Source organism: Falco cherrug, chromosome 13 (assembly GCF_023634085.1).
Source record: "Falco cherrug isolate bFalChe1 chromosome 13, bFalChe1.pri, whole genome shotgun sequence".
Lineage (NCBI taxonomy): Eukaryota > Metazoa > Chordata > Aves > Falconiformes > Falconidae > Falco > Falco cherrug.
Genome location: NC_073709.1, coordinates 6,635,706 through 6,662,324, shown reverse-complemented (window position 1 = coordinate 6,662,324; position 26,619 = coordinate 6,635,706). Strand labels below are relative to the sequence as shown.

At 45.2% G+C, this 26,619-nt stretch overlaps 2 protein-coding genes and 1 long non-coding RNA gene across 4 annotated transcripts in view; 2 read left to right on the top strand and 1 right to left on the bottom strand.

The window, feature by feature from the left end:
• LOC114017660 (uncharacterized) overlaps nt 1-18,639 on the bottom strand; it is a 29,954-nt gene extending 11,315 nt beyond the window's left edge. The window contains exons 1-3 of one of the 2 annotated variants that reach the window (XR_003562832.2): nt 18,028-18,639; nt 12,702-12,822; nt 2,716-2,833 (exon numbers count right to left, since the gene is read on the bottom strand). This is a non-coding gene — a long non-coding RNA (uncharacterized LOC114017660). Of the gene's footprint in view, nt 1-2,715; nt 2,834-12,701; nt 12,823-18,027 lie in introns of those variants that run through there. The other variant, XR_008734964.1, reaches the window with a different exon arrangement.
• Nucleotides 693-10,391, top strand: LRRN4 (leucine rich repeat neuronal 4). The gene is made up of 5 exons (XM_005445609.4): nt 693-963; nt 2,646-3,366; nt 4,609-4,813; nt 6,367-6,507; nt 7,673-10,391. Exons 2-5 carry the CDS (start codon nt 2,679-2,681, stop codon nt 9,000-9,002), a joined length of 2,364 nt encoding a protein of 787 aa, XP_005445666.1. The 5' UTR covers nt 693-963; nt 2,646-2,678; the 3' UTR covers nt 9,003-10,391.
• A 292-nt stretch (nt 18,640-18,931) lies between the features above and the next one.
• On the top strand, nt 18,932-26,540 carry CCT4 (chaperonin containing TCP1 subunit 4). Its single transcript, XM_055725625.1, has 14 exons — nt 18,932-19,170; nt 19,608-19,660; nt 19,905-19,994; nt 20,743-20,851; nt 22,099-22,241; nt 22,933-23,054; nt 23,141-23,273; nt 23,657-23,796; nt 24,102-24,198; nt 24,499-24,609; nt 24,865-24,995; nt 25,099-25,333; nt 25,920-26,033; nt 26,329-26,540. Exons 1-14 carry the CDS (start codon nt 19,053-19,055, stop codon nt 26,341-26,343), a joined length of 1,611 nt encoding a protein of 536 aa, XP_055581600.1. The 5' UTR covers nt 18,932-19,052; the 3' UTR covers nt 26,344-26,540.
• The last annotated feature ends 79 nt before the right edge of the window (nt 26,541-26,619 follow it).

Genomic DNA, 26,619 nt, shown 5'->3' with positions numbered 1-26,619 from the left:
ACGTTGGAAGAATCTCTATCAACTCACCCCTCTTCAGTTCCCTGGCTTGACCCTCAGCTCTTGACCAGACTAATTATTATTTGAATTGTGAGAATGCTAAGAAACCCAACTCAGGGCAGGTCCCTTGGTGGGAGATGTTTTGCATAGTCACTCTTACATATCCAGCAAAGGATGAGAGAAGTAGCAGGAAAGGAATTCTCCCAAGCCATGCAGTACAGCAGATGCAGAACAGAGAACACAACCCACGCACAGCAGGATCGGAAGAGGCCTGCCAAGTCCATCACATACTGCGTGAGATGCCATAGGCCCTCTCCACAGGCTGAGAGAATTCCTCTCTGTGTGAGCAGCAGGTGAGTTTCACTTTCGACATTTCCCAAGGGCCTCCTTAGAAAAGTCCTTTGTCCTATGTGAGCATTTCCAGGACTTACTCCCAAGTGTAAGAATCTCAAGAGAGAAATATAAACACTTGAATCCTTTTATTGGCACCTAGAGAGCAACCAAAGCCCATGTCAGCAGAGCAAGCCTTAGCTTTACATCACTCTGATCTGTCAGCAAAGAAACACAATCATTCCTCTCCCTTCCCCCCTGTCAGTGGAAGACGTGAGAGCTGGGACTACTGACACTGATCTCTTCCCTTTACCCCCCTCTGCGTAGCCAAAGAGGGACAGAGCAGCCCTGCCTGAGCGTTGGGAAACAAGAGCCCTCCCACCCACCGACTCCAGGGCCAAGGGAGCGGGAGAGCTGCCTGGAGCCACCCCCTCTAGGCAGGGGGAAGCTGGATGCGGGGGAGCAGCCTGGAACAAACCTCGCCTGCGCTGGTGGGCAGAGCCATGAGCAGGGAAAGCTGGGAACAGAGAAGAGGCATTTCACGCTCTCGGCTGAGTCACCGAAGTGTATAAAATCAAGGCCAGGCAATCGGAGCCACGCAGAGCGGAGGCACGAGGCATCAGGACGTCTGGACAGGTACGTGCAAGCGGATGCGGTTTAGAGGCAGGGACTAAGATGAAATCTAAAATCGGCATCCAGCAGTCCAGTTCCTCCCATCCTCTCCCTGCCATGTGCTGTGGTGCAGGGAATCCAGCTGCTTCGGTGACCAAGAAACCCTGAGGCTGTTTGGTGCTTGCACAGTTCCAGATGATGAAAAGGACACAGGCAACCAAAATATATTCTTTTGCTGGTCAAATATACTATTTTGCTGGTCCCTACTTCAAACCAGCAACAGATGACAGTCTGGACAAGACCTGGCAACATTCAGGGAATAGCAAATAGCTGTTAAGGTTTGAAGTAAGTCTGAGATATTTCATACTACATGGGGCTTCAGCCACCCCCCTATACTGTAATATATTTTTGGATGAGGAACAAGCACAATGCCTAGCAGCACAAAAGACAGCTGAGTAAGAAAAGCGCTAGTGTTGGGCTGTGGTTAACTCCCTCCTGTGACACAGATTACCTGCGCAGCCCTGGACAAGTCACTTAGGACCCTTTTTTTAAAAAAAATTAAATAACAAAGGCAAAGCTGGGGTGGGATGAGGAGGGAGCACAGAGGGAACTGTAACACTGAATAAGGTGCTTCTTGGTACCCAGGCCTTTTGGGCCCTGATCCAGGAGCATACTCTTAGTTTCTGACCACTTTCACCGAGAAGTGGTTCAGAAGCTGCATCCTTCAGTATGTCCTTTCGCCAGCAGTCGGGCTGCGCGGCACGTCTGCAGCACCCACCTGCAGCAGGGCCCCACTGGCAGAGGGGCTCCAGGGTGCTGCCAGCCGGTCAGGAGTGGAGGAGGAGGGTGAGTCTCACAGTGCCTTTGGGGTCCCCATCATGGCTGTCACTCAGAACGGGGCAGAACTGCCCTGGCAGAGCCCACACAAGCTGCAGGGTTTTGCTGTTTCAACTTCTGCTAAGGGAAGGAAAGTCCTTCCTAACCTGCTTTTATCCTAACAACACTTCTGCCTGCCCACCCCATTGCAACTCAGCCCAGCTTGGGCTCATATGTCCCTTAATTTTGACAAACCCTCCCCTGCCTTTGGATCCATACGTTTGCTTTGTACATACAACCTCACAGACAAAATCCCTTGCTACAGTCACACCCAAGTTCAGGTATCACCCCATTAGATAATTCTTCCCACTGGGCTGGCCAAACTGGGCACTATGCAGCAGAACAAACCAGTAGAGAGCAATATATAGTCATATATAGAAGTCAAGTCTCGTAACATGGCAATAGCCCTCTCCTGCCGCTTGTCCAGTATAGTACCGACTGGTGTTTTTATCCAGGAGCAGCACTGGCACTCCCTCATCCCCCAGTGCTGCTGGGGAGCCCACCTTCTGCGCTGTGGCTGTTCTGGGTGCCAGACTGGTACTGGGGGTACTGGTGTGGGAACCAGACACGCGATACAACTTGGTTGCTTTCTGCATGGAAAACTGTAGGTACACTTAGACCGCACGGTACTTCTGTCCCCGAGGGTTCATGTTTACTTAGGTTTAATTACAGAAGAGACATTAATTATCACTTCACTGTCTGGATGCAGTAGGAAAGGACTTACAAATGTTTCACTTTTAAATAGCTTGTAGCTGCCTGGAGGGATTTTAATTTAGCTCTTAATGCTGATGATGGTTTGTTTTCCTCTCCCTGAAACAAAACCCAAACAGATCTTGCAAGTTAATTCCAAGCCGCTTAGGAGGATGTTTTCACCCTTGCTCGTCCTCTCCCTGCTGGTGGGGAACACAGCGTCCAGCCGGCTGAGCAGAGCCGAGCCAGCAGCATCCAGGGATGTCACCACCTTTTTCCAGCTGGCTCAGGAAGACTCTTGGGAGAATGTTAATCTCACCAGCATGTCCTGTGAGGATCGAAAGAATGCGACATGGATCACCCTGCAGCTGACCAACAGCAGCCTGACAGCTTTCCCCATCTGCCTACCAGAGGCCCTGGAGACCTTGGATCTCAGCAACAACCTCTTAGAAGAGGTGAACAGCACGGAGATAGCAAACCTCCCACACCTGCACACCCTCTCGCTGCGGCAGAACCCTCTCCGGTCAGTTAGATGGGGATCTGAAGTCCTCAGCAGTCTCCTCTCCCTGGATTTAAGCTTTAATAAACTGTCATCTGTGCCATCATGCCACAGCTCTGCCCTACCTAACCTGAGGTGGTTGTCCCTGGCTGGAAATCCACTGATTGAAATCCAGCCACTGGCTTTTTCCTGTTACCCTCAACTACAGTTCCTGAACCTCTCTGCAACGCTGCTCGGGCAGAATGACAGCAGAGGAATTAGGGAGTCTGCTTTTGCCATCAGCACATCTCCCAGTGAGGCCATGAACACAACTGGAAACACCATCATCGTGCTTGATCTGAGTGGGACCTTTCTTGAGAAAAGTAAGTTTCTGGATTTCCCGGTGTAGACATGGGGCTTGGTCAGGTCAGGGGCAGCAGAAGTTTTGCTGGGACAATAGCTCCTGTCCTGGCTGATCCCAGGATGGAGGGGGGAACATCCCATGCTGAAAGCTGCAAACAGCTGGTCCAAGTGTGAAAGGCACTCTCCAGCTGGTCGTGTAACTGCTGGGGGAGAAACTCTTAGGCAGACCAGCCTCCCAAAGGATGGGCAGAGACTAGACACCACGAACCAGGACTATTTGTCCCACTGCAGTCACCCACCTCCATCCTAATTTCACTGTCTGCTATTGACAGTCATCCCACTGTCAGCCCTGAGATTAGCTTTAGGACACACAGGAGGAAATGAATTTCTCTTTCCAGATATGTTACCGAAATCCTTCTTTGTCTATCCCCACAGTTGCACTCTGCTTTATACCGCTGTATTGAAGTGGCACAGAGAGAGAGGCTTTTTGTGTCAACCGCAACTGGCCAAATTCTTCCACACAGCGAGACAATCCCTGCCCTGAGCAATTTACAGTGTCATTTTTTTCTTTTGTCTGCTTCCCTGCCAGCCTCAGTTTATAACTGAGGTGGACAGATGTTAGATGCTTTGCCCAGCTGCCCTCTTCCTGGGTCAGAGCCAGGACTTAGGGACTCCTTGAGCTAGAGGTTTCACCTCAGCTCACATTTAACAGACACACCACCAAATTTCCTCCGTGAGTTTGCCTAATCCCTCTTGTGGTAGTGACTTACACAACTGAGTCATGGGATGGAAAGGCAGTTTTGTGTAAGACCTATTCTTTCAGGTTTATGCCTCTCGGCTCTTCTTCCTGTGCTAGGAGAAATCAGATATTATCTGCCCCTCTCACACCAGTCAGGACTTTGTTGATCTCTCTGATCAACCCCTACCCACCACTTCTCTGAGCAGAGAAGTCCTTGTTCATTTAATCTCACCTAACAGGAAAGCTATTCCATATCTCTTATCAGCTTTATTGCCCTTCTGTCTTCCCTTCTTTTCCTCTGTCCTGCGACAGCATGACCTGCAGGTAGTATTACAAAAATGTGATTGCATGGGTGTTTATACACTGGTGTACTGATTTTTGTTCTATTCCTTTCCCGAAGAGAATAGCTGCAGAAGACTACAGAGATATTTCATACCTCAATGAATTCAAAACATTTTTCTAGGCAGAAATCCACAAGAATGCTCTATTTAGGCAACAGGTATAAATCTTTTTTCTGCTTCAGTTGAACCAGAGTGGACCAGAGACTTGCCCAACCTCAGATCACTTCACCTGACAAAGATGTCACGATTAAGAAGCCTCAACACTGACTTCTTCAAGTCCATGCCTGGGCTCCAAGAGCTGAACTGTCAAGACTCCCCCTCACTGGGTTTCGTGAGGACAGAGATGTTTGACAGTGCTCCTCATCTGAGCCATCTCTCGTTCGAGAAGTGAGTTTTCTTTTTTTTCTTCCTCACATAATGTTGCCTTTGCCTCACAGCACCATGGTGCCTGAGAGCTGATTTTTTTTGCAAAGTATGCTTCTTATCAAATATTTAGGAAGGAGGTATGGTCTTGTGTGCCATGGAGAAACATGCTGTCTTATACTCAGGTATGCCATGTAAAGCCTATGATGTAGACCTGATACAGTAGAAGAGGTGATACAGCCGAAAAAGGTGGCACAACACTCAGCACAGTTACTGGTTGCCTGAGATTGTATCCATTGTGCTCCCGCTCTTCTGCCTTATCTCCCTGTCCAATGGATGAATTTGTCTAGCGCTGGTAAGATTAGCACAGATCCACTGAAGCCCACGTGTGATACAGACCACGCTTCCAACACAGTTCCAATGGCAGTGTCTCACCAGAGGAGAAGTGGGTCACTGAGGGTTCCTTGCTCCACAAAGGATGAACGTGGACATTTGCTAAAATCTACACCTTGGAAGCAGTCAAAAATCCTGTCCCTTCCACTTTTAGCGGGAGAAATTAATATTAGTTCCTTGTTCGGCATTAGTAAAAGCAACGGCTTACTCGTTATTCTAGAGGTAACGCCTCAGTGTGTGATTTGCTTGGTATGTCACACGCCTGTTGAAATACTAAGGGGAAATAAAACTCTGATTTATCAAAATAAGAGCAGGTAAACTGCACACTGAACGGTCAGCATAAAGGAAAAGATTTGGAGAGCACCCTAGAAGTTTCCTATAATACAGGCCCAGACTATAAACCCAGAAAACAAACACAAGAGCACTGGCTGTGCTCTAGGAACCATTCAGGGAAATAAACCCATTTAAGCAAAAAAAACCCCAGTGGATTCCACCCCCCACTGGATAGCCACACTGAATTTACACAGCACTTTACAATACCTACAGGAATACCAGTTCAAAGTGCTAAAAATCGTGACCCAAACTTAAAAAACAAACCAGAAGCAGTTAAAAGGCAAAGACAAAAGAGCATCTTCTGAGCACTCAGACTGCAGGGAGGCCACATTATCACACTCCTGCAGCTAGGCCAGCTTAACAGTGAAGGCAAGCAAGGTCTTCCTGTATCAGTCATTTGACTTTAGTAGGTGAGAGTCTATATTATGAAAGAGGCAATTAACATGAAGAGGATGATTGGCATACAGTCAAGCCATGACAAGCAGACTGAGAAGGAAGCTAGAGAAATGATAAAACGGTACGGTAACAAGTGTAGCCGAACGCATGATGGCAGAGCGATTGCCTTTCACGGAAGACCCTTGCCAAATGCTAAGCCCTTTCAGTTGCCACCTCTAAAGGTGTTAGCCCCTCACCACGCTTTTGTTACACTTTAACACACAGCAGCTACACTGTGCAAATGAGAGATGGTTAGCCTGGACTTTAAAATGCAGAATGGTGATGTTGATAACTGGCTGCTTCCGAGGGAACTGGGAATATTGCTTTGTGTCTTACACATGCTGAGATACTAAGCACACTCCAGTCCTCGGTACGTAGCTTAGTGCTTGCTAATTATTTCATTTGTCATCTCGCAGCTGTAACCTGAGTTCCTTTAATCCTTGGAATATCAGTTCATCGAACAGCAGCATCATTATCAACTTGTACGGAAATCCTCTGTTATGTGACTGCCAGCTCTCCTGGCTGCTCTCCATACCCAACAAAGTTGTACTGCAAAAGTAAGTGAGTTCAAGGAGATAAAATAACGCTCTTCAGACACAACTTACATGTCTAAGTTTTTTGGGGACCAAACATTCACCATCATCTATGTTACTCAAATTCTTTTGTGTGTTCTTCCCTTCCACAAGAGGTAGAAACGCTAAACAGTCCCCTTCAGGGACAAAGCATGGCTGAGTTAGATTTGCATGTAGGCAAATCCAGTGGGTACATGTAGAACAGTATAAAGTGTTATTAGCTGTGGATTCTACTTTAAGGTGAGAACAGCTTATTTTCTCTCTATTTCAGTTCATATTTCTCTGTTACCTGGAGATAAAAAATGAGCTAGCTTGGTGGCCTTGATATGGGCCAGCACTGGGTGCAGAAACCGGACGACTTTGCAAGAACTTTAGCAAATTATTTTCTTCTTTGTCCTTGCATTCCCAAAGCCTACTTCAGCACAGGCGGTCAGCAAAATCCCTTGCAAATAGCACCATTTGTCACCTATTGTTTTCATGCTCTCCTACAGTTTGACAGACTAATTACAATAAGCTGTAGTTAAAAGAAGTACTTTGCATGTGTATGATCTCTTTCTTTTGAAAGGCCACCAAGAAGATTTGTCATTCTTAGCAGAGAGAGCAGGGAAGTAGATTGTTAACATTAGATTATTTCTCATCAGGATGAGCTTAGCAGTTGCATTCTTTACAAAAACAAGCAATGCCTGAGTAAAGAAAGAGTTTAGTCATTGAAAAGCACATCCCATAGCAGCACAGCTCCAGCTGCCTAAACCAGCTGGCTTAAGGATCTTGGGGACCACACTACAGCTTTCTGCATGCGTTCCCCTCTTAGTGTGGCATTAAAGTCTGACCCTTTATGATGAGTTGTCATGAGCCCCAACACTCTTGCTAAGGTTCACAGTCCTTGTACTAAAGGATGCTTCCTCTCAGGCAAAAGATATTCAAAACAAAATACAAAACCAAAAAGCCAGTCAGCTAAGTTCCCAGTGTTGTGGAAAGCCATCTGCCAAGCACAGGACTATTGTTAAGACAACTTACCTTTGGTCTAGGTTTCACGTCTTCTTTAATATAAAAACAGTTTTTGGACAGCAGGTTGCCAATTCCAATCTTGGCAGCCTTACGGGAGCCTGTAATGTTCTTGTGGATCTTTTCTAATTTGTCCCCCCTGCAGAGCTTGGAAGACTTTTTGCAACACATCCCAGGAAGACTGGGGCAGACCTTCAACATCTTTTTCACTGCTAGAGCTCTACAACAAATGCCAGTCTGAGAGAAATGTTACACTGCACGATTCAAAGACGCCCTCTCCAAAACACGATGCTTTCAGCCTCACCGGTTATGACACCACTACTGTAGCAACAACGGTAGACTCTGCTCCACTAACCAAAGACACTTACACCAGCTCCCTAATTCAGAAGAATGTAACGAGCACAACTGCAGCCAACCCAACTGAGCCAATGCTCACAAAGGCCAACAGTTCCTCCCATGAGGAGGTGGCAGCTGCTGAATTCACGAGCCATCTCCCTTCTTCCACGTCCATAACAACCTCCCTGGGTTTTCTCAGAGAGCTCTATAGTCAGCCCTCAAATTATGGCTACACAAGTCAAACTGAAACAGACCAGCTAAAGAGAGAGCTCAGAACAACCGATGCAACATTTCCCCAGAAAGGCCCGTTCAACCAACCCACTAGTGATTATTCTACTAGAGCAACAGGAAACCCCAACGCCACCGACCATTATATGCACTCCTTTGCCACTCGTGCTGGGGAAGGTACACCACGTATGAACCTACCACAGCTGAACTCCACGAGGACCGACGCTCAGTCAGAGCCTGCATCCACCAGATCACTGATACACTATGTAGATGACTACGATTACGATGAACAGTCAACAAAAACTCCAGTGCAGGCATATACCTCCTGTGACTACAATCCCTGTAGGCACCTTCAGAAGCCATGCAGTGAACTGCAGAATGCATCCCCGTGTTTATGTCCTGGCATGTCGAGGGAAGATGAGGTTCCAGATCCACCAAGGCTCAGAGAGGTGTCTGAAGTTACAGACAGCTCTGCACAGATACGCTGGTGTGCCCCAAATTCAGTTGTTCACACCTATAAGCTGACACTTCATGCCCAAGGCAATGAGGACAGACAGTTTGTCCTGGACAATATTTATTCCACAGCAAGGCAATACACTCTGTATAATCTATTACCATACACCACTTACCACATTTGTGTGACTGCTTCAAACAAAGCAGGGTCAAGCCAGCCAGAGAGTCAGGGAATTCCAGGTAATTCGTGTACCAAATTTAAAACAAAACCTAGCTACAAGTGTGTCTTTGCTGCTCTGTCTGCAGCAAGTGGACTCTTTCTCATTTCCACAATTATTTTGTCTGTTTGTCTGTGCAAGGCATGTAAAAAGCCTCAGAGTGAGCAATACGGTACACACTTAGTCTCTTATAAGAACCCAGCATTTGATTATCCGTTAAAACTACAAACCACTAATTAGCTGTAGGTGATTGTTCCACACCTTCAAAGCTCACTGTCTCTATCACCTTGGTACGTGTTTGCGAGAATCACAAAATGTCCTTCAGCAAACCTACAAAAGACCAGACTTCATAGCCCTTATGTTTCTAAGGGAGAGAAAAGCACAAAAAAAAAAAGAAAAAATAATAATGAAGGTAGTCAAACAGAAAAAAGTCCTTGGACTCTTGTTCATTTGCTACGCAGCAGCAAACCTGGACACTAACCTTGAAAAGTTGTGTTTACGATCACTTACAAATATTCTAGCACACATTTCACACAGTGAGAGGCTGCCTTGCCCACTGTCTGTCTCCAGTATGTCTCATGAATACAGCCCGCTGAGAGCCATGACCCAAGATGCATCTAGCTAAGCAAGATAAGACTCTGCTTTTATTCGCGTAAGTGAAGTTGGGTTCTCAGTTTCTTCTAATGTCCATATAAAGTTACTATGCAAAAAGAGAGTACTACTGGAAGGAGTGAGAGAAAGGCCTCCTTGGGCTCAGTGGCAAGGTGCTGTGCAGACCTAACTCCATTAAATAACTCCCATGACTGTAACTGCTCAGCCTAACTTCAGGTCAGGAAACAGAAACATGAAGATTAATTGTAAAAAGGGACACTGCAGGGATACTTAGGGGAGAGATAATTGTTTTGTTCTGACTTTGTATGATGTTTTCTACAAGTGAGGCTCCCACCAGTTCGCAGGCAGTGAGGAGTCTGCAGTACAGCAGTAACCCACAGAAGCGGGGAACACATTAGCATTTGCCTCAAAATTGATTTTAAGCAGAGGTGATTGCTCAGATCCCATCCACAGATTTCGCAGGCTGACGACTTACCTCATACAGAGGCAAAGAGCCAAGTAATGAAACAATTTAATGCCTGTGTTGCTGAGACTTGAAAAACTGAACACCCATCCACTAGCAGCAGGCAGTTATGCAGGCATTTTTCAAATGTACTTTTGGGTGCTAATTTCTGCTACAAAAATAGTAAGAGATGCTGAAAGTTCCACTTCTTCAGTGGCTTTGAGCATGCCATTAAAATTCCGAGATGTTTGTGTAAGGGGAGGCGTTTGTCCTGATCAGATACTTTCTATTCGGAGACCCATAGGTTTATGTTCCAGTAGCTGCGAGTTTCTGCTGCTGTGTACTGCTGTATAGATATGTAAAATCCCCCCAGAGCTCAGAGAGTGAAAGTTGCTATACAGTGTAAAAAAGTCTATGTTCTGTTCATTTATTTTTTTAATGTTTCCAGTATTAATGGAAATAAAAGGTACAGAATTGAGTTCTGGTTCTTTGTTAAAGACCTAGATCTTCGTGTTGTCTTTACTATCTACAACATTTAGCCTGAGAAATTAAACATTTTGTTGTTTTGGAACAAACTTTCAGCATATAGTAATGTTTTTATTATGGTAAATTCGTGTTCTCTGATGTCATAAGAGCTTTCATTTTGTATGTGCATAAGGTGGCCTGTGCCATCCTCACCACTATGAGCTGGTGGTCCTTTCATGGATGTTTGTCCTTTCCCCTACACCAGTGCTGGGAATGACACTGTCATCGGATTGATGCTTGTTGCAAATTCCCGCCGTGTCTGTCCTGAGCTGCTGAGCTTGGCTGAGCCTCATGACTCAAACTCACAATAGAATTGAAATGCAAATAGAGAAGCCAGGATGGCGTCACCTCTCACTTTGAAAACCTCTTTTATTTTCATATTCTGGTAGTTCAGACTTCCTTTTTCGTATTTATTTCTGGCCTTTTTTTCCCCTGCATTTTCTGGAAGGTCTAGTGAACAGGCATAGATGATACTTTAACTTCGTTTGGAGTGAGCAGGAACCTTCAGTCTTTGACTCACTATTCCAAAGTGGGGCAGAGATCATATACTCCCTTGGGTTTGCACAACACAGCTCTAAGAGACCTTGACAGGGGTCTTTGGTATTACCAGAAACAGAAACAAAGTGGAGCAAAATAAGAGATTTGTGAATAGCAATTTCTATAGTCTTGAAGATTAGCTCTAGAGGAGAAGGACAAAAAAAATACCACAGCTAAAAATAAAGATTGTTCCATCTTAACGATAAGTTAGCCCAAAGCCATCATTTACAATGAGATTTTGAGAGGATACATCTTAACTACACTTTACAACATTGCAACTCATAATCACTGCAACACCTAACTAGAAAGCCACAAGGCTCAGCAGAAGATGTAAGTAAGAGGATTTGACTTCTTGAGGGCCAGTGACCGGGGACACTCCAATCTGACACCACCTGGAAGCACAACCTTATACCAACCCTAGTCTCTTGAACCTTCCCACCTATTGTGAGATGCAGGTTCATCATGACTGATTCCTTCAACCAGTTCTCACTCCTGACTTTTCACAGGTCTTCACTGCCTTCAAGCCAAAGCAACATGTCAAAGCCTCCCATTCTTTAAAAGTCCCCTTCCTGGGAGCCAGGCAAATCAGTCCCACTCCCATGTCCCCTACTTGTACTTAAAATAGCCCTCAACAGCTGATGAAGCACAGACCCCCAGCTAGGGGTAGTATCTCTCTCTTGCCCAGTTACGCTCCACCCTTTCACAAGTGGGATGTAAGAGATTTAGCAGCAGGATTCAAAACATGGGACTTTTATTTCTCGACATTTCTGGTAAATATCAGTGCTTCAGGTGCATAAGTGCTTTCCCCACCACTACCACTTTATAGTTTCACCAATTTTATTTTAGTAATGATCAACTTCACTGCATTGTAATTTTTCCCTTCTGTTTGAATCAGTGCTTCACTTTTTCCTGATATTTGTGCTAAGCTGCAACCACTCTTCCTTGGATATATTATATATACATTCTGAAATAATTTTCAGGTCACAAAAGCTAATGGCTTTATCCTGCCATAGCTCAAAAATTCCAGCTTAGATAAAAAATCCTCCATTGTATTTTCACCCAGAACTTGCGTTGTCTTGTAAATAGCTGCTGCAGCCCAAGAAGAGGTAAAATGGCACTCTAGTCAAAAGGGCAACTTTCATTTGAGTAAGTCACAGTATTTTCAAAGTAACTATTCAAGTATAAAATCTTTCTTTGAAAGCACTGCTTATTGCTAGTTCTTAAAAACAGTGTATACTTCTAGAAAAACTGATTCACCACATTATTCCCTATAGATTTTTTTATTGTAGCTGTACCTACTGATTTAGAAAGTAAACCCTAAAAAGCAAGCAGTATTTTAATCATTAGGGTAAAGTTATCTTGAAGCCCATTTTCTGGCTTCTACATAATCCAAGTATAACTGCAGAAAAAAACCCTCTGTTACCCCATTCCCCAACCTCAGAACCCAGCGCTGCCATTCTTGTAAACACAACTAACAACTACTTTGGACATTTCCTGTATTGTCATTGCTTTGGATAGTCACAAGCAGTGGAGCCGGCTCTCACGGTGCTGCTTGGGACTGGAGCGGGTGAGGAGAGCAACCAGGGAGCGAAACGGAAACTTTCCCACCCACGCATAAAGCCATGTTGAAGTAGCCCAGCTCTCCTGGTTGTTCCTCCCCCTCTTCCTGTTTGCACCCAACAGCAAATCCTGTTTGCGTCTCCAACCCCAAAGACATAAACCTTTGGCAGTGTGACTGGGATACCCAAACATATCTGAAACAATTTTACAAACTAAAAAAAGCCAACCCATTAAAAAACCCCACAAACTAATAATCCACTTACTGTTTCACAGTTCAGCTTGTCCTGTTTCTCTGTGAAAGGAAGATCACTTGGGGGAAGCGCAGACAGCATTTAAGTATGTTTTCTGAAGAGCTTGTGTAATTTTTTTCTCTGGCTTTTCTTCCTAAGAAGAAACCATTATTTGCATTCCTAAGAACCTTCTCCATTTGCTTGTCAATTTTTTCTTCTTTTTATAGAACCAAGTTCAAGCAAAAGAAGTCCAAAATAGCCAGTGGTGCATGTGGGTGCATCCCCAGAGTGTCACGGCAGAAGTGCATGCTGCTCCATCTCTAACTTGGCATTTGAAAATCAGTCACTGAGTCTCATGCAGAAACACTCTGGGAAAGGGAGCCGATCCCTGAAAATGCCTCCGTACAGTAAAAAAGCAGCTCTCTAAGGGCCAGAACCCACGCAGGCAAAGGCCTTGCTGGCTGTCAGGGAACAGAGAGGGACCACCGTGTCTTTGGTACAACAGCTGCCATTTAGAGAAGCAGTCACCAAGAGCCCTGTCCTGGGCAGCAGGAGCGGGTGGGTAGGAAAGCCCAGCACAGCAGGACTGGGCGCTTCAGCCTGATCCACCTCGGTGACAGAAGGGAGCCTGCTTTTGAGAGTTGTCCCTGGCCAGAATTGTGAGAGGCATTTAATGGGCCAGCTGGGAGACAAAGCAGCCCAAGGCAGGGACCTCACATCATACCACTGGCTTTTATCAGCCTCTTCCTGCAAGGATGCAAAAATCAAACCACCATGCTCATTCGGCAAGCACTGCACTCCTCCGCAGCGATCTCCAGAAAAATGCATTCATGTGGTGTTAGAAATGAGGATGCCTCTGAGGGTTCAAGACCTTGCTTGCCAAGAATCATCTGATTTGCACTTTAGTTGTGAAATACAGAGATACTTATCACAGGTGCGAACATGTTTCATGTTTGCGGAAACAGACACTAATAAAAGAACATGTTTAAACTCCGGGTGCTTTTTCTTTTTATCAGCTGTCCAAAGTATGCAGAGTTTGTTTTGAAGCAGGGTAATATATTACAAAAATAATTCCAACCTCTTTAAAAAGTAATCAAGCAGGACAACAAATTATATTCTTTTGAAATATATTCAGGAAACAATCCCTTACAGCCAGGCTGGTGTTCTGCTGTCATCTAGAGGGAGCGAGTGGAAATCATCTCCCCAGGTACTCTCCCACACGGAAACACTCGCTTTCACCGAAGACCCTCAGCCTGCACCCTACAAACCAAGGCTTGCTAACTTACACTACCCATTGCTCACCTGTGTGCGCCTGTGTATGCTTATTAATAACAACCGAAGGGAAAGAAAGCAGAAGTGCTAAGAATTAACAGTAGCAACAGTCCCAGTTCCATAGCTGGCATTCAGCAGCTCATTTGTCCCTCCCTCTAATTCTTCCTGTAGCCTGACAACCAGCATTTCTCTGCCAACCTGACACTCATAAGGAAAAATGTAAAATTTTTCTTAAGAGCAAGGAGGGGATTACTGTCTGGGAAAACCCAAACCAGTAAATCAGTCTACAAGTGCAATAAGACTTTTTAAAAATATTGTAGATTTTGGAAACAGAGATCAGATACCATTCATTGCGCTTATGGGAGGGGGAAAGGCAAGAATTCAGTGTTTTTTCATTCAGCACAGACAAAGGTAAGTAACATTAAGTATGTTTGTGTTATTTGGTATCTTGAAATTCATTTGCCGTATCATATTATTGTGGAATAGTACAATAACTGGATGGGGATCTTCTAAGCAGCTCTTACCTGCCTCAAAACCCACTGATGATTCAACTGATGCTTGTGGATTTTGTAGATCCAGGGCACAGTGGTGACTTTTATAGTGCTGGGCAGAGAAATGGACCATGCTCTGAGCCGTGCCGCAGTACCTACGCGGTCTGCCTAGCCAGGTGCAGTGCCTCTGCAGCATCTGGTTACTCAGTACCTGAGCAGATCAGTGCCCCAGGCCCACTGATACATATAATTGATCTGCCCGTATGCAAAATGTAGCGGCTTGCATGCCCCAGCTCTAGCACCTCTGAAGACTCAGGGGCTGCCAAGCAAGCGTGAAATAAATAATCTCCATTTTCACTGCTAGAGCTGACCAACCCCTAACTTCAAGCTGACATTTCCCATACCACAACACATTGTTAAGAGTGCTTTGACAAATGTAGCCACCTTTAAAGGACAATCTTTGAAAAAAAGGTCTGAATCTATAGGAATCTCTTATAGCAAACTCTGCACAGGATTAGCAATGTTTACGCTACTGTCTTAGCAGAACAAAGTCACTATAAACAGAGTATTTTTCTTCTCTCCCAAACCACAGTGCAGCACTGTATTTTGTACTGCTACTTAATCCTCACCCTTCCGTGCTGGATGGTATTACCTACAAGTACATGTAAGAAGATAATACTTGTATGGCACATTGTGTATTTCCTGACATACTACCACAGTACATGTCCTCATTTTTGCTAGATCTTTTGCTGAAAAGGCTGGATGAGCAGCATTTTCAACTCTTTACCATGGCTCTCAGACTATATATATTTTTTAAAGGAACGTAAGGGAGAAAAAACCCTCACAAGGGTTTGTGTGGAGGGAGTGTGAGAAAAGGGACAAAAAGTCTCCACAATACATAGCCTATTGGATACACCCAGAGCGGGAGAGTACCAAAGTAAATCAAAACAAGTAAAAGACCCCCAAGAGAAGTCCATAAACCCCATTCGCCGTCTCCTCCAGAAGGTGGAAGCAGCGGTGCAGCTAACCCTGCCATGCAGGCGGGCCGTGCCGGCAGGTCCTGCAGGGCTCTAACCGGGGCACAGCGCTCCCCCACCACGAACCATAACCTCTGGGCTGAAACTCTAGCCAGAAGGGAAAGGAATCACACGTTCAGCGCTAGGTAGAGACTTTCTTCTTCCTTGAAAAACTAAAATCTACTTGTTGTGCAAAATATTTTGTGCTAGGAAGTCATGAGTATTGCGTTTATTAAGTGTTTAGAAGCCACTTCTCTTATCTGAGCATGATTAAGTGACGATTCTTAATAACTTATCTAAGGCCATTAGGTGAAATGATGTCACCTTCTCTTTGGCAATCATTTGTTATGCTGTCATCAGTACTGCCTTGAGAATAGCTGGCAAGTTATCTCCAGGAAAAAAGACCCTACATGAGTCTGATGGTTATATCCAACCTGACGTAAGTGCAGTAAGTAGTAAAGATACACAACCCAGGCATTTTTTCCTTGCAAAAAGGACAGAGATGCAAATATTCCCAGAAGTCCCATTTTATCCTAATCATATGTTTAGTTGTCCGCTGACGATATTTATGCTGTGAAGGTTGTTCATGTTGTTCACATTGCAGCAGAACTAGCAAGGTCCACTTGATATTAGGACTCCATTTGACAAGATGCTGCACAAACAGCTAGTAAAAAAGCGTATCATCTAACTGCACCGGACTAGAAACAGTTGAGGAAGAAAAATAAGAGAGACAGAGGTGATGTGATCCTCCCAGAGTCTCAAGCACCTTGTACAGCTGTGACTATCAAGATGACACTAGATGACAACAGCCTTTAAATTAGCCAGACAACTCCTTTTAAATCCAGTGCAAACCTGAGTGCACAGGCTAACGCTTACAAAACCCTTAATCCTAACCGAGCCCTGAAGCCTAGCTCTAGAGAAGCAACCCTGCCAGACCAAAATTATTAGTAAGAAGGTAGCTGCTAACCATTGCAGCCCTAAACTTAGCTCACCAGCTTGTTACATAACAAGTGAAAGTCCAGGCTCTCCACCCAGCTATGGAAAAAACTCCAACCCCAAATGATTTGTAACACTACAGGGGCTGTTTTTGCCACACATGGAGCTATGTGTGGCAAGGTGGCTGTGACAGCAACACGTCTAACCTTCATTTCCTTCAAAATCCTGAAAAAACCTTGCTCCTAAGCCTAGCGCAACATCGAGCAGCATATGCTCACGGATGGTAAGAGCATACAAGCTAGCTGTGTCAGAAAACCAGGGCCTTTGCGCCTCTTTGGCATCACCAAATTCAAAACCTCGTTCAGCACCAGAGAAGCACTATGTGCCACTGCCTGAATTCACACAATAGCCTGAAATGTAGCTATAACACTTACATACATTCAGGAGAAACCAGGAGCCTCCTGTAATACCACAACAAAATCTAAATGATGCCTAACTAGAGGCGACAAGCGGATGACCAGCTACAGCAACCTAAACGTACCTCAATAGCTCTTTTAAAAGCTTGGCACTCTATGGGTTCTAGCTTTAATGTTGCATTAGCGTTAAATGTCCAGGATTTAGTGCTGTTTCCATCGCTGCTTGAGATACTTTAAGATCAGCGTCAGAGTCCCCAGTGATCTCGGTCATTTACGATGTCTTTCTGATGATTTGGAAGGTGATATAAATGCAGGTCAAGCCTCTTACTAGCAGACCTTTCCCCTGTCTATGCCCTGGATGTATCGCTACCTTTTTATGTAAAACTCTTTTCTTCTCTGCCTGTTAAAATATGAATGAAAATAAAAAGTCAAAGATAATTCACTTCCAAAACCTTCTCTCTATAATCTCCAACAGACAAAGAGCAGTTATCTACGTTTCAGTGGTGCATAAATCCAGAGAAAAAAATCCAAAGCAACTGTTAAGAACAGGTGAGAGATTATGAAATCATGTGACTGCGGAGTCTTTTTTCCCTGTTTTTTTTCCTGACAACAGAGCTGTCCAAATGCTTGATTTTTATGTATCACCAGACAAAGCTGGCACTAGAAAATTGCTCGCCATGAGGATATGCTTCACGTGCAGTGAGCTCCTGATATAGATGAAGATACTTGGAAACTGAGCTCAAGAGCTCACATTCTTTGCCCGTTTCTTACAACGCACTGTCTTACATCAGCAGCACCTCACTAGTGCAGGGACACATTTCTTGTATAACTGTCTCTACATGGGAGCACTGTACTAGCACTGCCATATCATAGATTCTGACTTTTCACATCCAGTTAGAAAGGGATATGCCATAAAAATGCTATGGTTTAGATATTACTTGGGCATTTTTCTTTCAGTCAGAACTCTTTGGAGCTGCTGTGTCTTACTTTGAACAGCATACAAAATTAATTCACTTTGTGGATTCAAGTATATGCTTTGCATCAGAACCGTATTTTGTTTGTATTCTGTTCAAGCTGCAGAAAATAATTTAAAGAGCTATTCAGAAATCCCCAAAAGACAGGCATACAGAAGCATCTTGTATCAATACAGTAGTTGAAGCAAGATCCTCCTAAGAGATGTGAGCTATTTTTCAACTCTAACATTATTTTTATTGGTAATAAAGCCTACCTTTTTACAGTGGTGATACAAGCTGAAACATGAGTCCCTCAGGCATTGGTTCTGTTCTTCTCCTGCAATTAAGTCGGCCTAACTCCACTTGTGAATAAAGCTGCTGCTTAAACCCCCTTTCTGGCAACAGGTTCTGCAAAGCACAAAAACCCAGGTGCTTGAAACCTGCCCAGAAGAGCCAGGATGCCATGGCAGGCCTTGGTCTTAGCAGGGAAAGGCGGCAAGGCGCCACACCAAGGCATGTAAAGGGCCAAGGCCAGACCCGCCAGGCCAGAAATGGCGCCGAGCTACAGCTGTGCTCCCGCCCAGAACCGCCTGCCAGGTGTTTCTGGCACAGGCGTGCAGCTGGATTTCACAGGGCCTGTGTGGTGACGATGAGACCAACGGCGGGACTTGGTGGCCATAACATAAGGAAAAGGTACCGCTCCTCACAGCCCTGGGAGCCGCCTTCCCTCACGGAGGCCACCGCTAGCGGGACCCTTTCACCAGCCGCCTCACGGGCGCAGAACCCACGCACGGCTCCGTGCCTCTGCCCCCCGGAGCCCCGCCTCGGTGCCCCTGCTCCCCCGAGGGGCAGGCGGAGGGGGATGGGGGGGAGGAGGCGCCGCAGTGGAGGACGCGGCGGCCCCGCTTCCCGCCTCAGCGCGGGCGCGCCCCCCCGCCCCCTAGCGGCGGTGGCGGCAGCGCGGGCCCAGCCCGCCATTGGCGCAGCGCCGCCCCCGGAGCCCCGCCCCGCGCCGCTGGGCGCGAAGCCGTGGCGAGGCCCCGCGCGGCCCCTCGCGCAGGCGGCGGGCGGGCCTTTGGGTGTCCGCGGCGTTCGCCGGCGGGCGGGGCCGGCGCGTCTGGGCGCGCGGGGCGCGGGCGCGCGGCGGGCAGCCCCGCGTGACGTCACGGCGGGCGCCAGCCGGCAGGACCCGGGCGCGGCGCGTCGAGGCGGGGGGAGCGGCGGCGGCGCCTTCTGGAAGGTTCCCGGCGGGGCTGCCGTTACCGCTCGGCCCATCCGTGCCCATCGGCGGCGGGCGACCATGCCGGAGAACGCGGGGGCCAAGGGCCACGGCGGCGCCGGGAACCGGGCCAAGGGCACCTACCAGGACCGCGACAAGCCCTCCCAGATCCGCTTCAGCAACATCTCCGCCGGCAAAGGTGAGGGGCGGCCCCGGCGCGCTGAGGGGAGCGGCCCGGCCCGGGCCTGGCTTGCAGGGCCGCGCCGCTGGGGTGCCGAGCCGTTCCCCTTGGCCGCCCCCGCGGTTGGTGGCGGCGGGAGGCGCCGGGCCCGGTGCGGGCCGTGTGCGGCGTGTGGCACAGGCCGCGGGCGGGCTGTTCGGCGTGGAACGGCCCCGTGCCCGTGCTCAGCTGTAAAATGGCCGTGGCCAGGCGGCCCTTGTTTCAGAGGAGCTGTGGGAAGCAGCCCCGAGGCAGCGCCGGGTGCCTTCGCTGCTCGGTGCTGGCGCGGTGGCTGGGCACTGCCCGGTGCCGGGAGGCGCCGCCTGGCCAGGAGAAACGTTTGGAATGGTGGAACCAGCGCTTGTAGCTCTTCAGATCTTCTTGGCAAACGTGTGGGTTTTTTTCCCTCTCCCTAGCTGTTGCCGATGCAATTAGAACAAGCCTTGGACCAAAGGGAATGGATAAAATGGTAAGCTTCATACTTAAACGTTTAAAATGTTAAGTTTACTGGAGATGCTGTAAAGTCAGCGTGGTTTATGTAGGATGCCATCTTCTGTCTTGAAATTATTTTCTAGTTTTCATTTACTTAAGGGAACGTGTGACCTAAATGCACGTCTCCGAAAAATAATGTCAGGAGAAAAGTTCTACATCAAGTATCAAATTAAAGATCTGTAGTTACTGATCAGAGCTGTGTTTCTCCTCTTCCTTCTCAGATTCAGGATGCTAAAGGAGATGTGACAATCACTAATGATGGTGCTACTATCCTGAAACAAATGCAAGTTCTGCACCCTGCAGCCAAAATGGTAACTGTTTGTTTTCCATTGCTTGGACAACGGCAGAGCTTAATTTCTGGGACAAAAAAGCATAGTAACACTTTATGTGGATTTGAAGAGCGTTACTTGCTAGTATCTCACTAGATAGAGCAAGAAGTTTTGTGCCGTGTGCTCCAGGAACATATATTTTGATTGTAAAATGTGCTGAAGAGTTCCAAGTCCTTATTTCTTACCACGTTCCTTATGCATAATAGCTCTGGTCATGCTGTAAGACACAAAAGCATCTAGCCCAGACTTTCACCTCTCATTTGAGAGAGAAGAGTCAGTGATGCCCCAGACCACTAGGACAGAAGAGAAAGAAAGAAGAGTATGAGTTAATGTTATGGTCAGGTGGCCTGAGGATAGGTAGCCTGGCCTTTTGAGATGTTAGACCTCTTAGATTTGGCTGTGGTTGGAGGTGGAAATGAGCCTCCTGTGACCCTCCTGCAGGAAGGGGAAAGGTAGACCTGTTAGACAGGTGTGATCAGATTTAAGCTTGGGAGAAAAGCTTTTTTGTTTCGTTTTACCATAGCTGTATTTCAGCGAAATAGGTGTACAAGTATGGGAAGTAAGTCACAAAAGGTACAAACTTCAGATTAGAAAAGACATGATTCGTCCTGATAGCAAGTTTAACTTCGGTAATGCTGCATTCTTGACTACCTTTTGTTGTTGTTGCAATTGTCAGTGTTTGCAATTAAGTGGCAGTATGTATAAATTTTTGTTATAATCTGTTGTTTAGTTGGTAGAGCTGTCAAAAGCACAAGATATCGAAGCTGGTGATGGCACTACATCTGTTGTTGTCATTGCTGGAGCTCTCTTGGATGCCTGTTCCAGACTTCTTCAGAAAGGTAAATAATATATTTAATACAAAAACATGACTGAAGGTAATTGTAAGTCTCTTAAAATCCTGCACGTATCTAATGAAGCTTAAAGTACCTGTGTCCGGTTGAAACATGAGAGGTAACTGGAGTCTTCACACCCAGGTTCTACTTGGGTCCCACTCCTGCTTAAAAAATCCATTTAGCTTTTTATTTTTAATTTAATGCATTACTGTTGATACAGGAAGTAGTAGCTAATCATGTGATAAATGTTTCTGTGCAAATACTCACTTTGATTGTATTTGTACTTCTTGCATGGACAGAGATAGTCTAAGAAAGTATAAATGAAATTTGGGACCAGTGATTCTGTAGGTTTTTTTATATTTGGCAAATTTATCGCCTCCCATCGCTTGTAATATATGGCTCTTGAAAAAGTCTAGTCAGGGAAAAAATGTGAGTTCTTTTCCATCATCTCAGGGCATTCTCATGTAGTCATCTTTCCTGCAGTTCAGGAGCTTTTGTAGCTGGCCAGCCACATAAGAATTAGGTTTCTGTCTGTGCTGGAAATAGTGAGGATGGTTGGACCTGCAAAGTTCTGTTCTGCCTCAGATCTGGACTTAAACTTGGCGTCACCTTGGCAGACACCATTTTGCTTGTTGTCCTCTTTCTGGCCCCTACCAGTAGTTTGCTTGTGTTCATTTACTTCCTTTCCTGGTGCTGGTGGTGCTGCCAGACCAGCAGCCTGGCACCCTCTGCTGTAAGAGGTAGTTAGAAGATCCCTGTCTTAACATTTGCCCGTAAGCTGCCTGCTTTCAAAAGATAAAGGGTGTGTCACACACTACAGAGACATCAAGGACTTTCATACACAACTTGGAGAAAACAAGTCTTTGGAAATCTGAAATGAGATTGCTGTTAGGCTCCTTGTAGGTAACCTGAACAGAAGCAGCTTTAAGAATGCCAAGGGCAAAGAAAACAGAGAAACTATGTTTCTGGGGTGTCAGACACTGCAAGGAAATGTGCTGTACTTGACTGTGAGGACAAATTATTAGGAACGGTAGAGCTTTTTTCCTCAGCTTTAAAACTGGAAAGTAGTGTGGGAGGTCATACACTCATGAAGAACACGTGTTGCTAAAATATCTTCAATTTATTCTGACACTTTAATTCTGACAATTAGGAGTCTCTCTAATCTTAAAAAGGAAGGAGAGGGTGAGGAAAACCCAAAAAAACCACTGGTTTGAAAGCATGACTGTTTAACAGCGTTTTTATACTGCCCACAGGAATTCACCCCACCATCATTTCGGAGTCATTCCAGAAAGCTTTGGATAAAGGTATTGAAGTATTGACCAACATGGCACAGCCGGTTGAACTGAGTGACAGAGAAACCTTGCTGAATAGCGCAACTACTTCGCTGAATTCAAAGGTATGACTGATACTTGAGCTTGTACCTCCAGGGTACCTGGGCCTTTTTTTTTGTTCAGTTTTTCCCAGTTCCTGCTGCTCTTCGCTTGATAAGAATACCCTGTGCATCACAAATCCACTTGGTTTTCAGACATTGCCTTTGACTTTTCAGAAAGTCATGGTTGCCTCAGACTAAATTGAAGCACTCAAACTGAATGTCAGTCTGAAATACATGGCGATCTTAGATGTCGACTGTAAGTGTAAAAACAAGCCTCAAGTGAAAATAGCAACAGAAGAATCGGGTGGGATACTGAGAGCTTTTGCCAGCAGTTTGTGCAGGGTGTTTTGGTTCATGTGGCAGAAACTCCTGAGACAGTATCCAAATCTGGAGAAGTGTGCTAGTTTCCCTTCCAGTGCAATAATCTGGGAACTCTCAAAAGTCTTCTTCTAAGAGTCTAAGCAAGAGAAATTAAAGCCGCTAAGCATGGGTTTTCCCCCCACATGGCTGTGCTTTCCTTTAAACGGAGCAGCCATTAAGAAGACGCCACGTTATGACATCTGGTTGATGGACAAGGAGGGAAAACAAGCTTTGTTTTAAAATTCAGAGTCAGACACTGAAATACAGTGTCAGTATTTTTTTGAGTTTACTGTTTATCAGTGTTAAATCTCTCACCTTTTTTTCCCTCTCCTTTCTTTACTATTCAATCCCTTAGGTTGTGTGTCAGTATTCTAGTTTACTTTCTCCAATGAGTGTGGACGCAGTGATGAAGGTGATTGACCCAACTACAGCTAGTAGTGTGGACCTGAGAGATATTAAAATTGTTAAGAAGTTGGGGTAAGAAACAGTTCGTAACTAGATGAATTTTGTCTCTGGATTCAGCTTCCCAAAGTGCTAGAGTCATAGATGTTTTTTGTTTCCAGAGGCACAATTGATGACTGTGAACTGGTTGAAGGACTAGTCCTGACTCAGAAGGTGGCAAATACTGGTGTAACCAGAGTGGAAAAAGCCAAAATTGGCCTCGTTCAGTTCTGCTTGTCTGCTCCAAAGACAGATGTGAGTTAAACCATGACCACAGTGAAACCTTTTGCTGTAGTACTTGGGAGATGCAAATGTAATGGTAACACGTTGGGTTTTAAGATGATGTGATGTCAGCTCTATTCCACAGCTATAATGAAGGTCTGCTGGGTATTGCATAGATACTCATAACTCTTTAAGAACTTGGATTTGGTATAAGAAAGAAAATAGTTCAAAAGTCCAGTATTTCTCATGATTTAAACAATCTCTAATTAGACATATTCTACTGTCATGTTTGTTTGCTTTGAATCGCAGGCTCCTAAGTTAAAGAATTTGGAACATCTTAACACTTGCTTTTAAAGTCAGGAGTGCATAATACTTGTTTTTCTTTCTCTTTTTTTTTTTTTTTTTTTATTAAATAGATGGACAACCAAATAGTTGTTTCTGATTATGCGCAAATGGACAGAGTACTGCGTGAGGAGAGAGCCTATATTCTAAATTTAGTGAAGCAGATTAAGAAGGCTGGATGCAACGTACTGCTGATTCAGAAGTCTATTTTGCGGTATGTTAATACCGATGTACTGACTTATGTGGGTGTTTGGGGGAACAGCTGGAATTGTTTGGAATACGTGGAAGATTGAAGCCAAATACTAACAGTCACACTTGGCAGAGCATCAGGCTGGCTGTAACAGTGACCATACCTTTAGAAAGCAGCACTAGTGTTGTCTATATTTTGAGTTTAATGACATCCCTACTTTGCAGTCTGAAGAATTTCAGCACTGCTGGTAAGAAGCATGCAACTGGCTAGTAGTATGACCCGGTTACTAAAATAGCACTGTGGACTGACTACTTCCCTCTTGTTTTTAGGGATGCTCTTAGTGACCTAGCCCTCCATTTTCTGAACAAAATGAAGATCATGGTGGTTAAAGACATTGAAAGAGATGACATTGAGTTTATATGTAAGGTAAAGTGAGTTCTATAAATGGCTGTTAAAGTAGCAGTGGTGTTTAAAGTCTACCCCAAAACTCTGTACCCAGCCAGTGCCATTTATTGTGACACTTCATGAGCTTCATGTTCCGATACATCCCTCAAAACCATTCCTGTTCTGTTGAACAGTCACATTTCTAGAAAGATTCAGTACAGATGTAAAAGTTAAAGTCCTAGCTGCGTTTTTCTGTAATAGGCAGAAGAAGTTACGTGGTGTACTTGCTGACTTTGCAGTTCATGTGCTGGATTATTTTTGTTCCCCCCATTATTTTTTCAGACAATTGGAACTAAGCCTGTTGCTCATATTGACCAGTTTACTCCTGACATGCTGGGGTCTGCTGAGCTGGCAGAGGAGGTCAACTTGAACAGTTCTGGGAAACTAATAAAGGTGAGTGAGTGACAAAATATTAATACCTACTTAATTATGTTAATAACAAGTGCTAACTTTTAATGTTTTTTTACTACCGAAATTACTACATTGAAGTGCCTACTTCTGATCCCTGAGTAGCCACTGACTTGGGAAGTGTAGTGGTTTTGCTTAGCCAGATGTCAGTACTGTTGTAGAGCTTGCAAATACAAACTGAAGTCTGTTTCTGTCCAGAAGCACTTTTTTTTGGTCTTAGTATTCGGGTTTATGTTTTAGATTACAGGCTGCACAAACCCTGGAAAAACTGTAACCATTGTGGTACGTGGATCCAACAAACTTGTTCTAGAAGAAGCCGAGCGTTCAATTCATGATGCCCTGTGTGTCATAAGATGCTTAGTTAAGAAAAGGTAACGTCTGCGTTTGGTTAGAGTAATTAGTGTGCTAATACTACAGAGAGCTAATCATTTAGGTACTGAGGTGAAATGGGGTGTAACTTTAATTTGTCCGCAGAGCTTTAATAGCAGGAGGTGGAGCCCCAGAAATTGAGTTGGCACTGCGCTTGAATGAGTATGCTCGCACTCTGAGGGGTATGGACTCGTACTGCGTCCGTGCGTATGGAGACGCACTGGAAGTCATACCGTCTACACTGGCTGAGAACGCTGGTCTCAACCCTATTTCAACTGTAACAGAGCTAAGAAACAGACATGCTCAAGGAGAGAAAACAGCTGGCATTAACGTCAGAAAGGTAACTGTTATATGCATAGCATAGCTAAAAAAATACTCGGGCAGTACAAGGAAAATACACAGCATTAGGGCAGAGCTAAGGACAGGGCAAGTTTGTCTCTCCTAAGTGTCGAAATGTCCCTAAAATCAGTGTTCAGGTAGATGATAGCTTATTCGCTGAGGCTTTAACAGCTTATCTTGAGTATTGATAATAGCAGATATTAAATACAAGAAACTTCCTGTATCTTTTCAAAAACGTTACTTCAGCTACAAAAGTGGATCCATTTAGAATGGTCCATCAATATTACCGGCAGCAGAAGGTGCCCGTATGCTACGAGTAGCACACCTGGGCTAGCTTCTTTCAGTTGTCACTCCTTAAGCTGGCATAACTGTGCTTATCTTTTCTCATGGCTGATTTTTGACTGGATATGCCAAGTGCTTGGGGGAGATGATGTGTACCATAATATTCCGGTTGAGGGTGGGAGAGTACAAGCCCTTTGATAGGCTAGTTTAGAGCTGACTGTTCTTCTTGGGATTCTACTAAAAGAAAACTTGCAAATCAAACTGTAGTCTGATTTGCAAAAAGTAAAAGCTCCTTGTTCTCATAGGGAGGCATTTCCAACATCTTGGAGGAGTTGGTTGTCCAGCCACTGCTAGTGTCTTTGAGTGCACTGACTCTTGCAACAGAAACTGTGCGCAGTATTCTTAAGATTGATGATGTGGTGAGTAGTGTTTGCGTTGTTTTGGTTATTTTTTTTTTTTCCACAAGCACCAGGATGGTTATTGTCATCTAATTTGCTGTACCTCAAAATACAACTGTGGTGTAGTTTTCTCAGTTGTATGCTACTTAAACCATTTGGTCTTCTACTAACCGCAGTTGGAACAAAATGAAATGCATTATAAATCTGGCACTAAAGTAAGGAGCTAAAGGTGACTAAAAAGCCACGATGTTTAAGTGAAGACGTAATTGTTGCGTATCTGGTGGGCGTGACTGACTGTGTGAGCTCCTCTTTGCAGGTGAACACGCGATAAGCTGAACCTCCGGAGATTGGGGACCGTGCCCTAGACCTCCTTCCCTGGGGTCTGGTTTCCTCGCCAGAAGCACCTGCGTGAACTGTCTTGAAGCCCCCAGAGGCTTACGTACTTTTATCAGGTTAATTTAAAAAAAAGTAACTGTGTTTTCAAAAAGGAAATCCTGTTTATCAATAAACATGCGGTAGTCTGCTTGAGTCTTCGTTTTATAAATTTGCTGGAAATAAGGTAAACCTTGTTATATTTGCTTTTGTGTGCCACATGCACTTAGCTCTG